At 40.8% G+C, this 24,353-nt stretch overlaps 1 protein-coding gene across 1 annotated transcript in view; it reads left to right on the forward strand.

Moving 5' to 3' along the window:
• The window catches only part of LOC117475719 (SERTA domain-containing protein 2-like), a 53,350-nt gene extending 37,673 nt beyond the window's left edge, over positions 1 to 15,677 (forward strand). Inside the window, 2 exon segments of the mRNA XM_034122038.1 lie at positions 13,834 to 14,905; positions 14,907 to 15,677. Of these exon segments, the coding sequence (XP_033977929.1) occupies positions 13,838 to 14,905; positions 14,907 to 15,092 (1,254 nt within the window). The 5' untranslated portion in view covers positions 13,834 to 13,837 and the 3' untranslated portion in view covers positions 15,093 to 15,677.
• The last annotated feature ends 8,676 nt before the right edge of the window (positions 15,678 to 24,353 follow it).

Below are 24,353 nucleotides of genomic sequence, written 5' to 3' on the forward strand. Positions count from 1 at the left end.
TAAAATTTCTTTATGTAATAGATCTATTGAAAAAGCCAAAAATAAATCAGCACAATTAATTTGTGTCATGTTGAACTTCCGTGACCTTTGATCAGCAATTCTGCACAATTGACCAATAGAAAGCTGCGTTGACAGTGCTGACATTTTAGAGTTGAGAGCCAAAGACTTTAAATGGCATATTAGCTGTTTTGCAACATTCACTTTCAGTCTGAAAATAAACTGCATAACTAAAAAGGAAGTCATATTTGAGACATGCTGGGTCGTACAAATCCAACTTTTGAATAAAAAATGTAGCGCAATTGCGACTACTTTGCCGTGCATGGCCTCCAGGGGGCGCTCTCTTGAAGTGCCTGTGCAATTTATTTTGTTCCTTCATCAGAATACCAAGTTTATTTATCTGAGCATCCACCCCAGGAACTTAGCTTCAGCTGCTGTTCCTTTGTGATGGTCTCGGGAATTAGTGTCCCGTTAGCGACCAAGCTCACAGTTAGCGAGCTAGTTTAGTTTAGTTTTACCACACCTGCCTAAAGTGTCCCAAAGCGGAGTAAACAACACAGGTCAAGGAAACAAAAAGACATAGGGACCGATTTAGACTGACAAGAGTTATGCTTCAATAATGTTCTAGAGGAAAATATTTTGCGAAAATAAGATAAGACCCTTTATTTTATGCAGTTTCGGGTTACCTCGGTAGTGCCCAGGAGCTGAACCAGCACCTCTCCAGTATTCCGTATTTGAACCATTTTCCTCATACAACGGTTTGTATGATACCGCTGCTAACGATTCAGTCCTGGACTCTAATAGATGGAAATACAAGTATTTCCATCTATTTGTGACAGCCAGTGATCAAAGCCTGACCCTAAGAACTGGCAGCCTGTATCGTTGTATTGTGATTGTGAACGTTTCAGAGCACAACTGGGTGTGCAGCTGGGGGCATCACGGTCACAAATGGTCTGAGATGCCCATTTTGTGCCCTGCTCCACTGGTGTTTTTGTCAGTTTGAAGCAGACTCTGCTGGGTTTTGTTTGAGTTTACCGGGCAGCATTCTGCCATCTGCTGCCAGGCGGGTAGGACAGGCATCTCTAACGGCCAAACAGCACCATCAGTCAAGAACTCATTTCACCATTCTTATGTCAATAAAAGAACAAATCAATGAATTCAAATTCTTAGTACATGTCAAAGTGCATTACACAGGGATTCAGATGTAAAATGTTGCTACCATTTAAATATATATTAACACTGAAACGAATAGAAAAATACACTATGACAGAACATCAAGCATGTGCGTGCCGAGCGTGTGTTCGAGTATGTGTACGCGCGTGTGTTTCTGTGAGCGTGTGTGCGTGTGTGCGCGTGTGTGTGTGTGTGTGTGTGTGTGTGTGTGTGTGTGTGTGTGTGTGTGGGCGGAGCAAAGTTGACGACACCACTTCTCCGGGCAGCTGCTCGGTTTCAGCTTCTCCTGCTGCCTTCACGTGCTCCTCGGAAACGTACCTGCCTTGACAAAATGGATTCTGTCGTAGCAGCAGTTACTAAGCCATTGTTACACATGTAAGAATGATCTCAGAAGTAAAGGTGATGCTTTAAGCAAAGTTACTGTCAAAAGTACGAGTAGCCTATTTAGGAAATAATCTTGCTTGAATTAATCCCTGTTGAATATTTCCCAATTAAAAATATGTTTTATACAATAAGTGGAACATTTTTGCATTTTGCACAAATTAATGTACCATCTGAAAAATGTATCACATACTAGAAAAATAAATATATGTATAAGTATAAAAACAGTTGAATAGCTGGTGAAATGCACCTTATTGACCTGACCTCTAGTTGTCACAGCATTTGGCTGTCTTTAAATGTCACCTTTTGGTACAGACACATTTGACTGTGTTCTTAATTTAAGTGCATTATTCACCATAAACTATCTTGTCTTACATAATAACGTTTGAAGTCAATGTTGACATAGTTTTTAATAAATCTTCGAAGCATCGATCGAACACTGTGTATTTGGGTGACAAATCATGTCATTAACTAATATCCTGTCACGTATTTGCTTCAAATTACACTAAGTACGGGACATAAACGCACGTGCAGCTTACCTCGCGAGTATGTCCGACAGCGCGTGAAGGCAGCAGCATTCCTGTGAGCGGTTCACTTCAGTTATCTCCTCCTATCAGCGCCATTGTGTGTCAGAGTCTCGGGGAGCGGGGACGGCTTGTTCTTCTGTAGCCGACGGGACCGTTTAAATACCCTCCATGTTTCTCCTTCAAACTCCGGCGGACCTGGACGTGGTAAGAAACCGTTTGTGTTTTCAAAAAGCAAAGTAAATCCGTGGACATGCATTACGGCGAAGCAGTGTAACGTGCATGAATAATAGATACGGTGAAGGTGTATGGGTAGTGTTGTGTGGTTAGCGGGGTCTGCTTGAAAAAAAGTTTTCGTATTAAATGGTAATGTGGCAATACGTGTGGCTACTTCAGTGACCTATCGCTATCTGGCAACACATATTTCCAGTTAACAGAGCTGAGGCTTTCACTTGCGCTTTATTACTATTGAGAAAAGTCTGCTTAGTAAACTTTTCCCTTTAAATACAGTGTGGATTCCCCAAATACACCCACTCCTTGTCACATAGGCCTACTGCTTTAATGAATAACGATAGATACATTGATAATTGCACGTATATTACGCTGTATTTTTTACACATTAAATGTCACAACTACATAAAATGACCTGTATTTGTACATGTAATCGACTTTTATTAATTTGAGCCATATATACTAACTGATTTATTCATCCCATATATGGGAAGTATGTTGTGTTGCAGCAACGTGTTTACAAGGCATTGGACATTACTAAAAATATAATAAAATAGGATCAAATTCAAATAGATCTGAACAGTAAATATGATATAATAACATGTAATATCAGAGGTGGGAGGAGTACTTAGTTCGTGTACTTGAGTGAAAGTAAAAGTAACAGAGTGTGTACAAGTAAAAGTCCTGCATTCAACATTTTACTCAAGTAAAAGTACAAAAGTATTAGCATCAAAGTATACTTAGTGTACCGAAAGTAAAAGTACTCATTATGCAGATTGGCCCCTTTTCATATAATATATATTGAATGTTTTGATTATAATGATTGATCATTAAAGTGTTATCAAAGCTGGTAAAGGTGCAGCTAGTTTTAAGCTGCAGGGTAGCTTGTGAATTTACTCCAGGTGGAACTAAAGTCTTATGTAACACTTCATTATATTTCACATCATTCATCCAGATCTGTAAAGTAACTAAAGGTATTAAATACATGTAGTGGAGAGTAAACGTACACTATCTATCTCTGAATTGTATTGGGGTAGAAGTAGAAAGAAGCAAAACATTGACATACTTAAGTAAATTACAAGTCTCTTAAAATTGTACTTAAGTACAGTACTTGAGTAACTGTACTTAGTTACTGTACACCACTGTGAAATACACAGTATAGAATATACAGAATCCGTTGGAATTAAGTGTAATAGACCAACTACAACTTACTACATATTTAATCATATGCTGTGAGCAGTTACATAAAGAAAACATTTATATAATTAATGTTTACATAGAAGTCATTGGCAAGCACACTTTAAAGGTGCATTATGTCTTCATTGACAACTTCTTGTAGTCTGTACACCTGCTCTGAAGTAGTGAGATGTGTTTTTAGTGGTGGAAGTGATTTCTGCTCTAGTGTTTGGGACTGTCTCAGTAGGTGTAGCATTGGTAGGGGGGGCTCTGTTTCGTAACGTGCACCACAACACAGCAGTGTGCTCTCATCATGACAGACAGCGGGCTCTTCTTCTTCACTTTGTCCCTCCTGTGCAGTGGTCCACAAGCTGATCACAGGTCAGCTGATGCTTTATCTGGAGAAATACCCACAATAAAGGCTCATTCAGACCAAACTGGAGATGGTTGGTAGTTGGTAGAGGAAAGTCTTCGGTGAGTTCAGAACCCCTCAGGACGTGTCATGGTTGCACAATTTGGAAAAATTGCAATTATTTTGACTGATATTGCTCCATGATTTCGGATATAAGGGGGAATGGCCATTTTTGAAAGACCGATCACAATTTAATTGAAAAAAATAATTGATATGACCGTGGTGTGATTTTTGTAACCAGCTCTGTATAAACCACGATTTTCTAATAAATCTGTAGAATACCGTTTGTATGCTGGATCTTCTCTGCAGCTCCACAATACTTCATTCAGATATTTGAAATAACCTTTACTAAATATTGTGCTTGCGATTTGAAGATTGCACCAGTCTATTGCAATTTTAATACCATTTGATTATTTGTGCAGCCCTACTCCAGGGTATATATCAACAAATTCATTTACAGAAATATTTCAAGGAAGAGACTATATCAATTGCTAGATTTTGATCAACCTACACTTTAGTATTAAAGCTTCACAAACAGACATATAGTGAACCTTTAAAGAGGACATGTAGTTCTCATTTTCAGGTTCATATGTGTATGTAGTGTCTCTACTGTGACATGTCTCCATGCTTTAATGTTCAAAAAGCTCTTTATTGTTCTCATACTGCCCTCTTTTCACCCTCTGTCTGAAACCAGAGCCCAGTCTGCTCTGAAAATCTCTGTTGTGATAGAGATGTGTCTGAAATGTCAAGTGTTACATAGTGATGTCATTATGTTACAGAAGTAAACAAAGGACTTCGATGGGGGGAGTGTGTGGGAGAGAAACTCCCTCTAAGGGATTTTAGCCTTTGCAGACCATTTACATGCACACACTACAGGAACGGGGAACCCCTTAAAGAATAAGCCTGATTTTGTTTTAATCACGCAGTCGTCTCTCCAAATCCCCTACCTTTCTGCCTTGCTTGCTGCTGTTTCTTCAAACTCAGTACAAGAATATCTGGGGGGTACATTTTGGGGCAGGCACAATCAAGAAATCATTTTCCACAAGACCTTTTATATGAAAAATGTATTGGAAAACATGAGATGCAGGCTTTTCTGTCCATCTCTTAGGCTTCAACTGACAGGGATAACAAGTTGTCTTGCACATGCTATGAGGGACTCTATATTGTATAGTAGCTGAATACCTATTAGTAACAGTAATAAAGCTCACGGTGCAGCATTGAAGCTTCATGTGCAGTAATAAGGCTTGTACTGCATTCACAAGGATTATGCTTAAGTAGTAAGCGTGCTGCCTGCAGTGAAATATGATGACACTTGCAGCACTGAAGAAGCTGCTGCTGTAACAAGGTGGGCAGCGTGGTAATGTCAGGCAGATACTGCTGGGATAGTGCATGCTGCAGTAATAAGGCACATGCTGCAGCAGAAACCGTGGATACTACCATGCATACTGTACACCCAGTGACCACATGCATTGACGGCGCTGGAGATTTCTGTAGCTTCTGAGGCTTCGTCACTGCAAGTGTCAAGCTTTATGCCACCCCCCCCTCCCCTGAAGAGGCTTGGTGGAAAGAGTGGAGTGCTCAGCGGCATGAACACACGTCTGCTGACCTAAATCTGCTCTCTTCTGCTGCTTTTTATTTATAGACTTAAGTGTGTGTGTGTGTGTGTGTGTTTGTGTGTGAGAGGGAGTGAGTTTGACCAGATATTTGAGATACACACACTTACAGTGCATGTGTTGATCATCATGATTTACTGCACACTTCTGTGAAAGTGATGCATGGTGTTGACTTTTTGTAAAACAGTGGATTGTCCATTTAACTAACATGGTACCGAGAAGGTGTGTGGTGTAGTTTGTTACGTTCCCAAAGGAATATCTACTCCTGGCTCCATACAATGTCATTGTATATTAAAGAGGACATATTGTACTCATTTTCAGGGTCATATCAGTATGTAGTGTCTCTACTGTGACATGTCTCTCTCCGTGATTTCATGTTCAAAAAGCTCTTTCTTTTTCTCATACTGCCTGTGCTGCAGCACCTCTTTTCACCCTCTGTCTGAAACCAGAGCCTAGTTTGCTCTGATTGGTTAGCTGACCGGCTCTGTGGTGATTGGTCAATGCTTAGCAAGTCCCGACCCTTAGCCTATCTTGTGCAATGTGTTGGAGGACTAGCCAATAGAAAGGCAAGTGTTACAATGTTATGTTACGGAAGTGAAAAGGAGTCCAAGCAGGGCGGGTGGGGGGGGGGAGTGTGTGGGAGAGAAACTCGGGGATGTTAGCCTTTGCAGACCATTTACATGCACATAAACCTATATAACACACTACAGGAAAGGGGAAACCCCGATAAACATAATAGGGCCTCTTTAAATATAATGTTTTTGTAATAATCAGCAGATGGTGAAAATGGTTAGATATAGCCCTACTACAAACTTGCAATACTGCAAATCAAACACAGAAAGCCATTCATATAGGTCATTTACATGGGATTGCACTCAATAATAAACATTTATTGATCACAAAATGAATTAAAAGCAACATCTGCTAACTAACTTCAAAATCTAGAAGATGCAGACACTAACTATATCTCATCTACTTGAGTGTAGTGGTTGAAGCCTGCACCACTGAGTCTTCATTACTGGGATGGTGCGTGTGGCGCAGCAGGAGCCCTGGTGTTTTGTAACCAGGTCTGCCATTGCGTAAGAGATCGTAGTGTATTCCCTGTGCCCAGCTGACCTCTGTCATGTGAGCATTTATGAACACTACAAGGGAAGATACACACACACACACACACACACACACACACACACACACACACACACACACACACACACACACACACACACACACAATCCGACAAGTTAGAGGCATACACACACACACACACACACACACACACACAATCCGACAAGTTAGAGGCATGCACACACACAGACATTGTTTTCAGCCACATGATTGGTTTATGTGTTTTGGTCCTTGGTCGTCACTAATGCCTGTTGTCCCTTGTAGTTGTTCCACTTATGTCAAAATACATTTTTAGATAAGTTTCAGCTCATTCTTAGGGTATTTGACCACTTACTGTAACCAAGTCTAGTACCAGTGTAAGTTATATTATAGATTATATATATATATATTTTAAATATACATTTTAAGAAAATATATCTTTACAGGGAAAACACAACAAAATGAAATACTATATAAAATAACATGTTTGTTTTGTTTGTAACATTTTTGTTAAACTTAATCAACTACCCAGTACGAACACTTTACTTAAAGTGGACCTATCATGCTATATTTAAATGATATATTGTAGGGCCATACCTATATAAGGTATATTTATACGTTTCTGTTTTCAAAATACCAAACAGATCATGCATTTTAGCCATGCCTCATTTCGCTCTATGTGCTGTTTGCTGTCTACGGGGCTGATTCTGTGAGCTGCAGCTGACCACGCCCCCCTGCAGGAGAGGGGAGCAAAAAAGATCTCCGTCCTCCGTGTTTTATTATATTATTATAGGCCTATAGAGTCGTTATTCATTTGTTTTAAAGCTCAATAAATAACAAAGAAGACCTTTGACCGGCACTTTTCAAATTTTGTCCGGAAGATTTAAACTTTAACGAACATCTTGACTGGCGAAAGAAACTGAAACTTAAACTCTGCTGCACGGTCCCCTCGTTCCTTGGAAGAGGCGGAGAGGTGGGTGTTTGTCATCTGCTGGTGGACTAACCGGAGAGAATTACAGTGCTTGCCTCGACGGGGAGGGATTGCATTGAATTAAAGCAGCGGGAGCAAACGCTTGCCTCGGGGAGGGAGAAAAAAAAGCCACAGCGGAGAATAAACAGAAGGGTAACCATGGTAACTATGGGCGGAAAGTCTTCTTCGCTGCTTTTGTGGCAGACTACAGCGCCACTTACAGGCCTGGCATATGTACTACAGCGTCTCCAGCGCTTTCGAGCGGCAATGGCCGGCCGTGGCCCAACCCCACATTCCCCTGATAGGTGGAGAGTTGGCCCAATAGCCGTAGCGCCACTTCTGTGACGTCAGTGAAGTGTTCAAATCTGGATCAGTTTTTATCAGATCCGTTGCAGCCCCTTTTTTAGAGATTTGGGTATGGAGGAAAATAGAGAGGGTTGTGTTTTCTGACACTTGGTGAGTTCCCTGGAACACCGGGGACACATATTCATGTATAAAAGACGTACAAAAGTGCATTTTGCATGATAGGTCCCCTTTAAATGATTAGCGTCTAGACTTTGTAAAATGTGCTAAAATCTGAATCCAGAGTGATTTCCCCTCTGGGCCCAGATACAGGTACTTTTGCTCTTAAGAACGAGGCCATATTGACTTACTGCACTACAGGCCTCCCCGCATCCAACGCTGTGTCCAGTTCCCTTTATACATCCACGGTCATCACGCCCAACATCAGCCGCCTTCAGCTTAGCAGTTATGATGTGAAGTCATGTGACAGTGATGTAGTTTGTTTATAGCATTACGTTCACTACTTGAACAAATTAAGTGGTGTTAATATGTGGAGATTATCCTGCTGAACAAAACATGTAAGCATCATAAGTACCCGAATATTCGTTCGTTGGAGTACTATTCGGGTTTCAATTTCGTTATTCGGATATTCGTTTTTTTTTATTTTATTGAATTTATTGAAATCTCCAATATACATGTAAGAGCTTGTGCCTCTTCGGGGAGTGCTAACACTTAACCATGAACGTTATCGTTTACTTTCTCCGTCTTTATATGTAGATATGACTTTTTCTCCGTTAATCTCCGTCACGTTGTTTCCATAGCAACAACAACTTCCTGTCAACAGCGCTAACTCTCCTTCAAAATAAAAGCATGTCCATACAAAATAGGAAGCCAAGCCAAATTACACTTAAGACATATACAACTGCAACGAAAGTAACAAACACAATGCAATATCCTTTTTAATTTCAAAGAACACAAATTGGGTTGTATACATTAACAAATAACTATAAAACAACAATACTGTAGAATAACAAAATGAATGCTGTGAATAAACCGAAATACACGTGTTGAAGCGGATCGCTGCTGATTAACCCCCGCGAGGGCCGAATATTCACTGCTGATTACTACCGAATATCCGGAGCCCAAAAAATGGTATTCGGGACAGCCCTAACACACACACACACACACACACACACACACACACACACACACACACACACACACACACACACACACACACACACACACACACACACACAGTTGGACAGAGTCATCCTCATGTGCAGAGCTGGATGCATTACAGCCAGGAGGAAGCAGTATTAATGTGCTCCTGTACACCTCACGTCATGCACATGCGTATGCTGAGATGAATCCATGTCACACTGAGCACCCAGCACAGTGCTACATTCTTCCACCTGCAGCAGCAGCAGCAGCGTAGTGTGCACCACATGTCCATACTCCATGCATCCAGAGAACCTGAAATAGCCCGATGTGGAGGTGGGGGGAGGGGTGGATGTGCAGTTTAGGCATGGAAACCAGCGTATCCGGTTACAGGATCATAATATCACTGCAGTCCGTCCAGTAGCACCGCACTACCCCACATTACACACACACTCACCCCAGCCAGACACACACTCTCATGCTTGCACACACACCTGACCTCCGTTCAAAATGAATAAAGCACTCTTATTTGCTGTATAGTTGTGATTAGATTTATACTTTTTTATTTATGCATACATATTTCAACTCTTTTTTCGGTGCTTGATATTACAGTTTTACTACCAAGGCCAACTTCCCTGAAGGCATCATAAACCTTTCATGTGATCTTGGCAAACACACGCACACAAGTAGGCCTTTTATTTTTAGGTTAGATTTCAGGTTGTGGATGTCCTCAACAATTATAGATAATCATCAGCAATGTATTCCCAAGTTGAGTTGGTTCTGTATGTTTTTCAGAACAAATAGAAATTGTTCAGCCCAGTCTGTGGTTCAGGATAATTGGTGATATTTTGGGCTGGACGCAAAAGGATAGACGTATTTGACTAAATTATTTGATCAGATCGCTCTGCTGGAAACAACCATTTATATATTGATTATGAATTTGTTTGGTATCCGTTCCGCTTTTTAGTAGGTAGAGAAGTTCTGCAAATGGAAAAGATTTCATGTGACCTTTTTATTACATACATTGATGAAGTAATAGGTAGTTATTCAACTTAAGTGATGAGTTAACGTGTTTATGATCTGATATGATGTGGTTTGATTTATTACATATTTATAATGACATAATCCTTTTGATATTGCACTACCTCTGGCAGACATTTTCCTAAATACATTTTTAATAGATCTCATAGAAGTAAATATAGTTACATTTAACATATTCATTCACTTGTAATATTTGTAGCCTTCCAATTAAAAAGTAATGACTTCCAATTGAAAATATATCCATTGTGAGCTTCAGTCCAAGAATATGAGCAATAGTTCTGACCTTCAAAAATGTAGGCTTGTTGATTTCTAGTCATAGCTGCTTGCTTCTCTGCCTAGACGCTCTCAAGAGACCTTGAGCTATTTTTACTTCCTGGAAAAACCTTTTTTAGGACAGTTCTTTGCGAGACAGACAACAGTGGACGCGTTACAGTCACAGTGACCTTTAATGAAGACTGTTGCTCCATTTCAGAGCACAGTACTCCTCCACTGCTGTGCTATACCTGCTCTACTCATATAGGATCTGTTGTTTGTTTGTCTGGTGTGTTCATATTCCGACATAGCGCACAATATATATGGAAAGGAGGTTATATAGTGACTGAAAAAGAGAAGAGGAGGAGGATAATGAAGTGGAATGTAAGGGGTGGGGCACCTCTGGTATGTCAGCCCTGGTGTGTGTGTGTGTGTGTGTGTGTGTGTGTGTGTGTGTGTGTGTGTGTGTGTGTGTGTGTGTGTGTGTGTGTGTGTGTGTGTGGTGTGTGTGTGTGTGTGTGTGTGTGTGTGTGTGTGTGGTGTGTGTGTGTGTGTGTGTGGTGTGTGTGTGTTGTGTGTGTCGTGTGTGTGCTGTGTGTGTGTGTGTGTGTGTGTGTGTGTGTGTGTGTGTGTGTGTGTGTTTGTGTGTGGGTGTGTGTGCTGTGTGTGGTGTGGTGTGTGTGTGTGTGTGTGTGTGTGTGTGTGTGTGTGTGTGTGTGTGTGTGTGTGTGTGTGTGTGTGTGTGTGCCATGAGTCAGTCAGTAAGACATGCGCAGCTGCTTCAGCTCTCAATCACACAGCAGCGGACTGCTTTGAAACTCTCTCTGTTGCTCTCTCTGTTTCTGTCTCTTTGACACTCTGTGATTGGCCATTTTCCTCAAAAGCCCAAAAGCAGCTCCAATGAATGCAGATACTCAGGTAGTGCATGGGTAAAAGTCAGGTACATCAAAAATAACTACTGTTACCTTAACAAGTATTTTCATTTTGCCCTTATTTAGAAAAAGACTGCAGATTTTTTAGAAGTTCCCAGGGCTACCTATAAAAAAGGAACTACATCACGGTCACATGACTTCACCACTGCTAAGCTAAAAGCTGCTAATGTTCAGCTTTATGACATTGTGTAGTCCCATTTATACACTTGTTAGCAACTGCCGTTTTTATGACTCACAGAAGCTTCCGACATTCACCAGTGGGGGATGTACTGAGTCATCTTAGGTCATATGTTAACCACAGACCTTATTTCAGGTATCTAGACAGAAAGAAATTGCCGCTAATAGGCAGTGAGCTGATAGCCTTTGTCCTAGCTAGTTTATAGTTTAGCTCAATAAAGTGAAAGCACTGTAGAAAATTATTTTAGTTTTGTCTGCTGAGCCAGGTTGGCTGTCTCTGTAATATACTGAGTTGTAGTGTCTAATAAAAGATAACACTGAAGTTCAGTCTCATATCTGTGTGTCAGCAATGGATGTCAGGAGATGGTTAGCCTAGCTTAGCATATAGCTTGAAGTAGGGGAAACAGCTAGCCTGGCTCTGTTAAAAAAAGAAACACCTCATTAACTAACACATTTACACTTTTCATGTTAACATCATAGACATTCTCATTTTGTAAATAATGTCAGCACTCAGCAGTCCGACCAGCATCTGGTATGTGACCATTTCCATGGATACAAATTCAAATCCCAAGCGTAATATACTTCAAAGCTAACCTGCTAGCATTGAAGAAAAAAACTGTCATTGTCATGTCCAAGGCAAAGACATGAGATCGTCCAAGAGTTCGACAAACATCAGTCAAATGTCATTTTGTATAGCCGACCTTCATCATTTTAGGTGAAGAGTTCTTTGCTCAAAGGCCCCTCAGCAGGAGGAGGATTCAAAGTTGCTCAATGCCCTCCCTCCTTTTACGGACCAATCTCTCACCTCCTCCTCCTGTACTTCCTCCTCCTCGTCTTCCTCTTTCCTGCCCCCCCCCCAGAACACCCCCTCCAGTCTCCCCACCCCATTCTTTGTCATCTCTCCGGGTGAATTCCCAGCTGACTCTGTTTGTCATGGCAACCAACCAGTCGTGGTGACTGGGCCTGCAGCTCACACTTCCTGTGTGTGTGTGTGTGGTTGTATGTGTGTGTGAGGAGACGCATGCGCAGTGTGTGTGTAGACAGCAACTGGCTGCATGAGCCTGTCAGCCTGGATTAGAGTCAAACATACTGCAGCGACTCCTGCTTTCCTTCCTTCTATTTAACCTTCTTTTTGCTGCCTTTCTTGCTTTGCACTAATAATGACCCGATCAGATGGTTTGATTCAATAAAGGGATCTGTTAAAGCAATATAATTGTATGTTATGTAAAGGGAATGGACCTTTGCTAATGCACTGTATGTCTCGTGCCGCCACCCCTGCCCAGCCCCCCCAATAATATATCATTTAGACAGACTCTGTGCGCGGGTCATGGGTCTATCTGTATCAGCTGACCTTCCTTCACCATCCTCTCCCCGACCCGTCAGACGCTGCCCTGCTTTGGAGAACTAGCGTACGGAAAACAGGAATGGAAATACTGACACCGACCTTTGATGTCTTTTAACCAATTTATGGACAAAAGTTGAGGGGAATTCATATAAAGTGTGGGTTACAAAGAGAGATGGACAGCCCAAAAGGTGAACCTGAAACAACATTTATTTTATAGTACATTTATGGGTACAATAATTTGCTTTATCAGGCATTCCGGAGTGAGAATCAGGTTGACTCCAATGTGGGTCAAACAGCGAGCTATCTGAAAGTGGTTTAAGTGACCCAATGTGCAATTCAGATATAGCAGGAGGGAGGAGGGTGGAGGATGGAGGGGGGTGGGGCTTAAATATTGCCTATGTTCATGTGGTACAGCGGGTAACGCTGCTATTACATAACCAGTGTGTGTGACTGTGCCGGCGACAGTATGCAGCGGTGAGCCTTACTGTGCAGCTGCCCTTGGTTTCAATGTATGTTTTTTTTGTATCTCCCATTGCAGTAAGCTTGTTGTGTTTAAGCAGCTTTTTAAAATCACCATGGTTAAGCTGCTGGGTTGCAGTATATACACTTCTCTGGTGGTAAACATGTCACATTTCAGTTGGGGCGAGATGTTGTATAACAATTATGATCTAATGCTGAGAACCAGGAGAGCTAATGGATTTGTCATAATGTACAAAAACCCCAATGTATGTAAAAATATATTTTGAACAGACAAGTATGTTAAATGTCACCATTCCAGGCCACAGGGGTTTGTGGTTACAGAACGACATCATTCATTTTGTTTGACACAAGAGCTTATAGGATGAGTTGATTAATTTATTTCCAATCAACAGGAAGCTGAATGGCAATTACTTTGATAATGCTTAAATTGTTTTTTATGCAAAAAGGACAAACATTTGCATAGATTTGGGAAATGTTGAACTAAATTATTAATATAGAAAACATTTGATTGTGTGCTTGAATTGCCTTGTTATGTTTCTGGTTGAGCTATAACTAAAGTCTCTCCGATTTTGTGTTTTCTAGATATATGTTCGGTAAAGGTGCGAAGCGGAAGCTGGGCGAGGATGAAGAGGGGTTGGAAGGCAAAACGCTGGAGGGGTCGCTGGCGGGGGGGGGCTTCAGCTTCTGTCCAGAGGGCCTGTCCAAGGTGTCGTACACCCTGCAGCGGCAGACCATCTTCAACATCTCCCTGATGAAGCTGTACAGCCATCGGCCCCTCGGGGAGCCCAGCCTGGAGCGCCGGGTCCTCATCAACAACATGCTGCGCCGCATCCAGGACGAGCTGAAGCAGGAGGGGTCCCTGCGGCCCCTTCTCCTCCCCCCCTCTCCACCGCCCGACGACCCCATGGACGAGGGCTTCCGTGAGGCGCCATCTTCCTTTGGTGTTCTGTCAGTGCAGGTATCCCAGCCTTCTGCGCTGCTGATGCCGGCGATCGTTCCACCGCCTTCCCCCCACCCAATGGTGCCTCCCAACTGCCAGGCATCCCAGGCCTGCCCCAACCATGGGGGGGTCTGCCTCGCCCCTCTGGAAGCCTGCCTCACACCAGCCTCTTTACTAGAGGAGGATGGTACAGATTCCGCCTTTTGTACTCCCACCCCACCCACACCTCCAATGTCGCCGCCCACGCCGCAGCCTCCCCCGTTACCTTCGGCACTTCTGAGCCAGGCGGCCCCCCGGGTCCCTGCGCCGGCCTCGTCCAACGACTGTTTACCCTCCGCTCTGAGTGACATGGAGTTGGCTCCTCCCACAGCCATAGCAAGAACAGCTAATGCTAATACCGAGACTACCTCCCTGGCTCCCACGCCACTCACCCAGCCCTCCCCCTTAGAAAGGCTCTCCCCTGCTCACACAGGCCTACCAAGAGACTGCAGGACTGTGGGAGTTAAACCAGAGGCAGATAGCGTCTTGCTAGCTGATGCCCGTTGTGCCGAGCTGCGGCCGATGGACACTCTGCCCACACTGCCCCCTGCTGGCCTGGCAGACATTTCCTCCTCCTCTTCCTCCCCCTCGGGGTTCCTCTCAGACTTGGCACTGGACGACGTCCTGTTTGCCGACATCGACACGTCCATGTATGACTTTGACCCCTGTACGACGGGGGGGGGCTGTGGGCGTGGCGGCAGGCGGCCTCACCAAACTGTCGCCGGTGGTGACGGCGGACGACCTCCTCAAATCGCTGGCTTCGCCGTACAGTGGCCCCGCCCCCCAGGTTTCAGCCAATCAGCCTTTCAAAATTGATCTGACAGAACTGGACCACATCATGGAGGTGTTGGTGGGGTCGTGACTGACGGACTCCGTCAGCACGGAAACACTCAGACAGTTTCATACAGACAACAGACTGGAATGAACATGTAGGAATCGATTTTGGCGTATTCCTGTTTTGTTGTTTTTATGTTTTTTTAATAGGGTCGGTAATTGTAAACATCGATTGTGATGTCAATTAGTACTACTATGACAACTACTACTAAACATTACTGTGCATGCACTGTGCTCGCCTTTCCAAATATGGAAATGAAGTAACCGGGAAACAAAGACATACATACGTTTGTATTTCAATACTTGTGAGGACCTCTATTGACTCCATTCATTCCCTAATCCTGATGTTTTTTTTTTTTATTTAGCCTTTATTGACTTTTATGTTAACTTTATCCTAATTTAAAATCTTTAACCTGAATAACCCAAACCTAAGCCTTAAACCTAAACTGTAAATAGAAAAAAAACACGAGGACCGGCAGATCGTTCTCATCATGGGGGATCTTTGCAGTCATTCTGTCCTTTTATTTGACCTCACAGGTATAGTAATACAAGTGGACATCACACACACACACACACACACACACACACACACACACACACACACACACACACACACACACACACACACACACATACCATGTATACATCACTTCAGGGGACATTACATTGACTTACATGCATTTCCTGGAGACTTATCCTAACCTTAACCATAACCAACACATGCCTAGCCCTAACCCTTACCCTTAAACTTACCCTTACCCTAACCCTAAACCTAACCAAGTCTTCACCCTAAAATGAATGATTCCCCTTATGGGGACCTCCATTTTGTCCCCATAAGGGAGGCGATTCCCCACACGTGACTGTGTAAACAGATTTAGGTCCCCACAAGTATAGTAATGCTAGGCCCACACACACACACACACACACACACACACACACACACACACACACACACACACACTGAATCAATGACTTTTTAGCAGATGAGTGCCTTTCAAAATGACCACTTCTTCAATTCCTGTTTTTACAGTATTCTTTTTCTAGTTATTTTCACTTTAACAGCCTAGAGAGAGGTAACTCCTCGATGTTTGTTTTTTAATTTAATGTATTGTATCGTGTTAAACTATTATTAAGTAAGGTAATTTCTCATGATCAAATAATAATAATTGAATCTTTATCTTATTACAGATGTTTTAGCGTCTTGTAAAGCAAGCATAATGAGGTTTTACGAGGAATGCGTTGTTTTCTGTTAGCTCAGCTATATAATCACGCTTTGGGATAGCTCTGAAACACATCGCCGGGTTATTTGTTACATTTGTTTGGTAGAGGAAAATGTCTGTTCTTGTACACATCATGAATTCAGTTCAGGGCTTATTTTTCTCTTTGGCTTCCTCAGGCAGGCACAAATAACTGTGCTGGATGCTATTTTACATGAGCTCCATCTACGGGCTAGTTATCGTGCTTCAGTTCCAGCAGAATTTAAATGAGCTGCACCACAGGAACGCTCCACGTGTTTACATCGCTGCGCCACCATCAGTCACATTCAGAGGATTCGACCTGTTAAAACATACTCATTTGGCTGAATTGGACACAAACATATTGAATTGGTTTGATACCTACAGAATTAGCAACACAAATGACGCACAGATTACAGCACAGTGTAAAGTATTAAAGTATGTTTACCTGTGTTTAGAATAAGAGCCCTATATGCCAAATGTCAGGGTGCCGCTCACTTCTGTGCATTGTGCTGTTCACTGTTCACCCTCAGCTTATGGATTCTTTAACCACACAACAGCAGACGGGCGAGATCTGGCTCATGAATAATTTGAATGTTGATTTCCAATGAGTACAACAACAATGTTAACCTGATAATGCAACGGGGCAAAATACGCCAAACAGAGGCTACTATGCAGAAACACAGTGTGTAGACACGGTCACATGAGGATTCCTAACACATATAGATACAGATCCACAGCCATACAAGCTTTTGCAGGAATCTTATTAATTGTATATAGCTGTGTCACAAAATATAGCCATTAACTGCCCTCAGGCCAGCGTTTTGCCACCCAGATATTTGTATTTTGATTGGTAGATGAGGCCAGTAGAACACACAGGCATTATAAAAAATCTGCTTTCCATTTATGCAGCAGTCCTACTGATAACTGGATTATTGGATTGAATCATTTTCAAGCTGCTCAGTTGATAACAAAAAAAAGAAAAAGTTGCAAAATGCTTTCTTTCTCCTAAAGTCTTACAATGTAATGATATTTAAAAAATAGTCTTCCCTGCAATTCTTTAAAACATGATCTTTTATTAATGCATTTCAAGACTTGCTGTGTGTTGAAGTGTCACAGTCTTCTTCAGGCTCCATTTGGTGAAATTGGATAATATATCAGGATATCAGGGCACAATGTCTCAAGTAAAAAAAAAGCCCTCAGTTAAAGTTAAACCTTAGGCGCGTTCACACCGCAGTACTTTTCCCACTTTAGTTCCAATATAGTTCCGAAATGTCGCGTTCACACCAAAAAGAGCCGGAACTAAAATGAGTTTGTGATTAGTTATTTTCCGTCCCTGCTAGAGAGCAGGTACTTTCGTGGGAGAAAAAGGTTCCTATGTCTGATTGGCTGGGCGGAATGCAAACCACGCCCCGTAAAACTCCCAAAAAGTTTTGTGAAGCCGCCATTTTATTATCCTCGCATTAGCATTATTAGCATTAGCCCAGCGCAGAAATGCAGAGAGACTAACTTATGGCAACACAAAAGAAAACATGGGAGTGGTGGAGATGAGGAGGTGTCGGCCTTCTGGCGATTTACTCGGAAGGCTTCTCCTGGGACTTCCGGCCGGGGACTCCGGGTGGCAGTATACGCCGTGAAGTTGTTTGCGGCCTGCCAGTAAACCCAAAGCAGAAGAAGAAGAAGTTACGTCAGCGGCTTCATTTGCCTAATCCTCACTCAGGGACTTCTTCCGGTGTGAACGCGATCTGTACTTAGTTCATGAGAACTAAAGAGTTCTCATGAACTAAGTTCTGATGAACCTTTGTGGGAAAAGTACTGCGGTGTTCATCACTTATTTGAGCCCCTTTTTGCAACAAGCCTAAAACACACTATATGACATTATTAACTTGAAAGTTGAATGCTACACATTGTCACTTGTGATGGCGCACAGTGAGACATTTTTTTTGAAAGAAGCTAAAACGCTTCATAGAATTGTGAGGAGTTTTGTGAAAACTGTCTGCAAGTTCATCATTACAACCGACACCTTACACATTATGCATAACTATTTATCACGCAGCTTGAATGAAGGTGGATCATTCTAATGAAATCCTCTCAATCGCAAAAGGTGTACACAGCACGGCACACACAGTGACTTTTAGTTCTCAAAGGACTAGTCCACACTTTGTACTTGGTCTGTTCTGGGAATTGAACCAGCAACCTACGCTTCCCACGCCAAGTCCCTATAGACCCCTGAGAATCTTAGTTGTTGGAATAAATACCATCTACATTTGTGGAGCAATATCACAAAGAGACACCACAGAGATGCACATCACCAACACGTTGAAATGTTTCCCTTCAAATGAAGTTCAGTAACTAATCCCACAAGAGTCCCTAAACCCTTGTGTCTGGCAGCAGTGAGGTGTTGGTGAGGTTTAACTTGTTCTGGTGGATCATCATTAGTTTCCCATCATGCATTTGACACTTAATATGTAAATGAGCTGCGTTGAACTGAATTCAAAGTGGAGTGCGAGCAGCACCGATCATACTGTTTGCAGACGACGTTTCTCTCACCATGTTTGAATTTTGGAGTGCTTGTTTTTTCTTTTGTCCATGAAGTTATTTATTCTTCTTGTTTTTTTTTTCAATGTAAATATATTTATTTTTGATGTGAAGTGAACATTTGGATTGTAAATGTGTGTACAGAATGTGTGGCAGGAATGTATTTCAGATAGGAATGTATCTGAGCGTGGAATTATGGGTGGAAGCCATTTTTTATACACATAGGTAGTTCCTATTATCTGCTTTTATGTTGTTGTTTTTGTTATTGTGGGTTTGCGGCCACAACTTTTTACATCTTTTGTACTTTATTTTGTTTCCAGTTGAAGTTGAACCGTTCATGCAGCAATACACACAGCTGTCTCCAACCTTCCGATGTCAAGACTCCAAAGCCTGTCATAGACGCTTCAATGCCAAAAGTAATGTCAATAGTAGGAACAACACACGAGCTCCTGAGACTTGGTCCATCAGTGTTTGTTACCGATCTGTTTTAGCGCTGTCCGACCACGAGGTGGGTCACATCGCGGAGAAACACTCGCTTTTCTCCACGAAGGCTGTATTTTACACAGACCTCAGAGCTGTGCCTTTTTCTATGCAATAGTACACACACACAAAGAGACAGCTGATCACTGTATAGGGATCCAACGTGGACTGAAGATGGTATATATTTGTATATATATGTATATATATACAAATATATATAAAGTTTATGAGATGAATGGACAGCTGTCAATGAATTTGAAACAGTCTTACTTTTTTAGTTATATATATATAAATATATATATATATACAATAAACTGTAAAAAGAGCCTGATTTGTCTCCTTATTTTTTTGATATTGTGTACAGTTTTTTAATTTGCATGCACATAATACACAGTGACATTTATATGTATATAATAAGCTGACCAGTGTGTGCTATCGGTAAACATGTGTGTATGGGGTATATAAAGGGGCCCTATTGTGATTTCAGGGTTTCCCTTCCCTGTAGTGTGTTCTATAGGTTTGTGTGCATGTCAATGGTTTGCAAAGGCTAAAATCCAACAGTTTCTCTCCCCCCCCCCCCCCCCCCCCTGCCTGAAACACCTCCATTGGACTCCATGGTTTAAGATAAGATATACTTTATTAATCACAAATTGGGACTTTGTTTCGTTTCATTAGCATGTCAAACAAAGTATTGCACATAATTAGAAGAGTAGCAAATAAACAATTATACAATATAAACATCTCAAAATAGAATATAAAACAGAACTAAAAAAGAGTGAAAATATGAACGTTTAGCGTGAAAATAAAAATATGTAGACTATCCAACAAATAAAACACTATTGAAGGAGGATAATAAAACACTATTTACTTCTGTTACATATTGACATCACTTTGTAACACTTGCGCTTCTTGGTTAGGCAAATCTCAACTTTGTTGCAGTGAACTCAGTTTTACTTCTCATTTAAAATATATACATTACATCACATCACATGTTACTTGTTAGTCGCTTTTATCCAAAGCGACTTACATACTCAATACTGTTGACAATCCCCACAGGAGCCATTTGGGGTGAAGTGTCTCAGGGACACAACGACATGCTGACTGCAGTGGGGTTTGAACCTGTGCTCCTCTGATCCGAACACCTACGCACAAACCACTGCACCACACGCCTCCCTTTTTAGTATAAAATAAGCCAATGTCCACAGGTCGTCAAAAACACTAGCGACTATACATATATATACAAAATAAGAATAGGTCTTGTAAAGCAAGGTTTGGTGCCATAGGATCATCTCCATGTTCATTACTATCATATTCAGCTGTTTTCTGCTCTTTCTGCCTTTAAGGTTCAATAGAATAACTGAATACTGGTATTTATGTGTTGTTTTTTCCTTTTGGCCACAGAGTGGTGCGGGACCGAGAGGCACATATACTTACTGCACTGATGTACCCTGTAACACAACATGTCTGATAGTAGGGCTTCATTTGCTGTTTGATGCCCCTTTGGCTCAAATATGATACACAAATGAAGGACACATTCTCAACAGGCTGATTTGCATGGAAAGCATGTCAATCTAATTTAATTCAAGCCTTCTATTGTTTAAAGAAAGAGTAATTTAGCAGTGGTTGTTTCAGAAAGCCCTTCTGAAACAACCACTGCTAAATTACTCTTTAAAACTGAGTTCACTGGGGCATGTTTAGGGAATATTGGTTCCCCACTGGATCCTCTTTGAGTTGGATATTGTATGCCTCTGGGTAACAGCTCCCTGTATTTTTTTAAATCTATTTTAGCAGCACAGCCAGCATTTGCCACTGTTAAACAGCCATGACTCCCGATCTGTAGGCCAGTGGTTATTTACAGCGTTCAGGCCGCACAGCTGTGAGGGGAGAGGGAACAATCTGTCTCGGCTGGAGGAGGGAGAGTTAGCTCAACTTAGACACAGCAGATCTGAGGTCAGTGAGGACAACTCAGAGACAGAGGCCGCTTCTCTGTCCACTGGCATCAATATCATGCTTCTTATTTTATTATACTAACTAAGTGTTTTCGTCTGTAAGTTATGTTATATTGAAGTTTTACCAATACTAACTTGATGACTCATATATACTATTTTATTTTTCTCCTATATTTGTTAACTTGTATTTATTTACCTTTGGCTTTTACGATGGTAAATGTGCTTTGGCAACATGTCAAGCCAATATTGAAATTTGATTTAACAAATATTTAGATGCTACAGAAAGTAGTCTAAGATAATCAGACATTTTAAAATATACCATTTATAAATATTGTTGTTGGTTCAACTAATGAATGTAGAAAAAAGACACATAACAAAAAGCATATCTCATAAAAACCGCCTTTCTGTGAATGATCCAAAGACCTCAAACCCTATATCAGATTTACTACAAACTTTATGATACATTTTGAAAATGTATTTTAAAAAAAATATTACACGTTTCAGGGTAACAACAAACTGTTTTTTTAAAGTGCTGCTGATATCAATACAATACAATTGTATATTCTTTGTTTATCTAAAGTTCATCAAAAGTTTACGGCAGATTTGATCTTTTATTTGACATTTTACTTACATTTCTTGTGTTTATATAAATATTTGTATTCTATTTTTAATTTATTTGATCTTTTATTGGACATTTAAGAGAATGTTCTGAACATTAGCTTAATATATGTGCAAATAATAATAATAATGTAAAAAAAATAGTCCAATACAAAAAAAAGCAATGCAATATGCTTTACAAAAGGGTAAATAACACATAAAAAGACACATTATCAGAAGTTTACATATTGCAACTTGGCTTTTCTACATGCATGCAACACTTCGTCTGATGTGTGTATGTAAACTAGCTTTATTAGAGCGCCATCTCGTGGTTCACTAGCAGAGGTGCAATGAGGGTTGCCATGAGTAAATGTGTCCGAAACTGAATTCCATCAGCTTCAATATAACGGTGTTTCCCTCCGAGGAGCAGCAGCGCCCTCTAGGAGGCGGAGCGCTGGCCTTGGTGCTGACAGCCCTCCATCCATCACACAGGCTGCTGCTTACAGGGCCAACACTCATCTCACATAGAGTATAAACAGAGACGCAATGATACATGAATCAAACTGATGAATGAGGAGATGAATTGACCCCCAACTGGTTCTGTGTCTCACATGTTTTTGGCCGAAATAGCCTATCATGATCATTTCTCTTCCATGAAGTCATCATTATGATTCCTCAGTTAAAACCTATTGCATATATGCATAAATAAATCAACAGATCAGATTCAATGTTTAATAAATCTACATACATGTATTGAATAGAACACTTTAATTTTGAAAGGGCTGCAAGATATAGGGATATATGGAGTTTTACAAGGAGATAACAATATTGGAGGCATCCTTTCACACGTGCATTTGGTCAATGGGAGAGTGTAGTATACTATAAATATTGAAAATAATGTTTTTATATAAAAGACAGGATAAAGGTCAAGAAAAATACTCAAAAAGTGGGCAAGGGACCATTTTGATAAGTAAAGGTAAGTGTTATTGCTGGAAAATGCATGATAGAATTTCAACAATGTACTGTAAAAACTGTGACCTATAGTTACTTAATACAATTGTGGCAACAAAGTGACACTTAATATAATTAATTAGATTTGAAACACAACAATTTGATTAAAAAGTACTAAATACATTTGAGTTAAAAGATAAATATATTAAGTAAATGTTAATTGAAGAAACAGTCAAAATGTGTTATATTTATTCATTTTAATTGAGTTTTTATTAAGCAATTATTTGAACAAACTTAAGTTAGATTTACTAAACATCTGGTAGAATTTGATTTATATTGACTAATTATCAAAGAGAAATTGATTTTAATTAATTAACAATTTGGGTAAAAATTATTAACATTTACTTAAAGGTGGGGTAGGTAAGTTTGAGAAACCGGCTCGAGATACACTTTTTGTTATATTCCATGGAATGCTCTTAACATCCCGATAGCAATGAATATCTTAAATGCTTTGACAAAAAATCCATATAAAAATATCATCTGTGGAAGCCGTAGTACTGTAAAAAGCACGACCAATCATTTTAGCCGGCCCGGCTAAAATAACTGGATGGCCTACCTGCCTGTCAGCCTTCCATCTGTGCACAAACTTATCTCGTGCCCTCATTGGTCATGTGCGCGTTCGTGTGTGTTGGAGGAGGGGCTCTGTAAGGAAGTGACAGATTTTCTCCGGCTGTGTATTTTCAAATTCTAGCGATCTCGAGCTGGTTTCTCCAAAATTACCTACCCCACCTTTAATATCTGTGTGAAATTAATTTACATTTACTGAATATCTGTTCGAAATCAATTTATATTTACTTAATATCTGGCTGAAATTAATTTACATTTACTTAAAGGTGGGGTTGGTAATTTTGGAGAAACCAGCTCGAGATCGCTAGAATTTGAAAATACTCAACCGGAACAAATCTGCCACTTCCTTACAGAGCCCCTCCTCCAACACACACGAACGCGCACATGACCAATGAGGGCAACAGATAAGTTTGTGCACAGATGGAAAGCTGACAGGCAGGTAGGCCATCCAGTTATTTTAGCCGGGCCGGCTACAATGATTGGTCGTGCTTTTTACAGTATTACGGCTTCCACAGATGACATTTTTTTATGGATTTTTTGTCAAAGCACTTAAGATATTCATTGCTATCGGGATGTTAAGAGCATTCCATGGAATATAACAAAAAGTGTATCTCGAGCCGGTTTCTCAAACTTACCTACCCCACCTTTAATAATATTAAATGTCACTTTGTTGCCATACATTTTCTATGTCTAATCCAATCAATATTTTGCTGAAATTAATTGAAATGTACTTAATCATATTAGATGTCACTTTGTTGCCATACATTTTCTATACCTAATCCAATTGCCTTCTTATTGGCAGACATTATACACATTCAGTTGACAAACCACCAAGCATATAACTTACAGCAGGTATATTTATTTGTGCAGAATACGAATTATTTAACATTAATGTAAGTTAAGCTTTTACAT

This window comes from Trematomus bernacchii, unplaced genomic scaffold (assembly GCF_902827165.1).
Source record: "Trematomus bernacchii unplaced genomic scaffold, fTreBer1.1, whole genome shotgun sequence".
NCBI classification, from domain to species: Eukaryota; Metazoa; Chordata; class Actinopteri; order Perciformes; family Nototheniidae; genus Trematomus; species Trematomus bernacchii.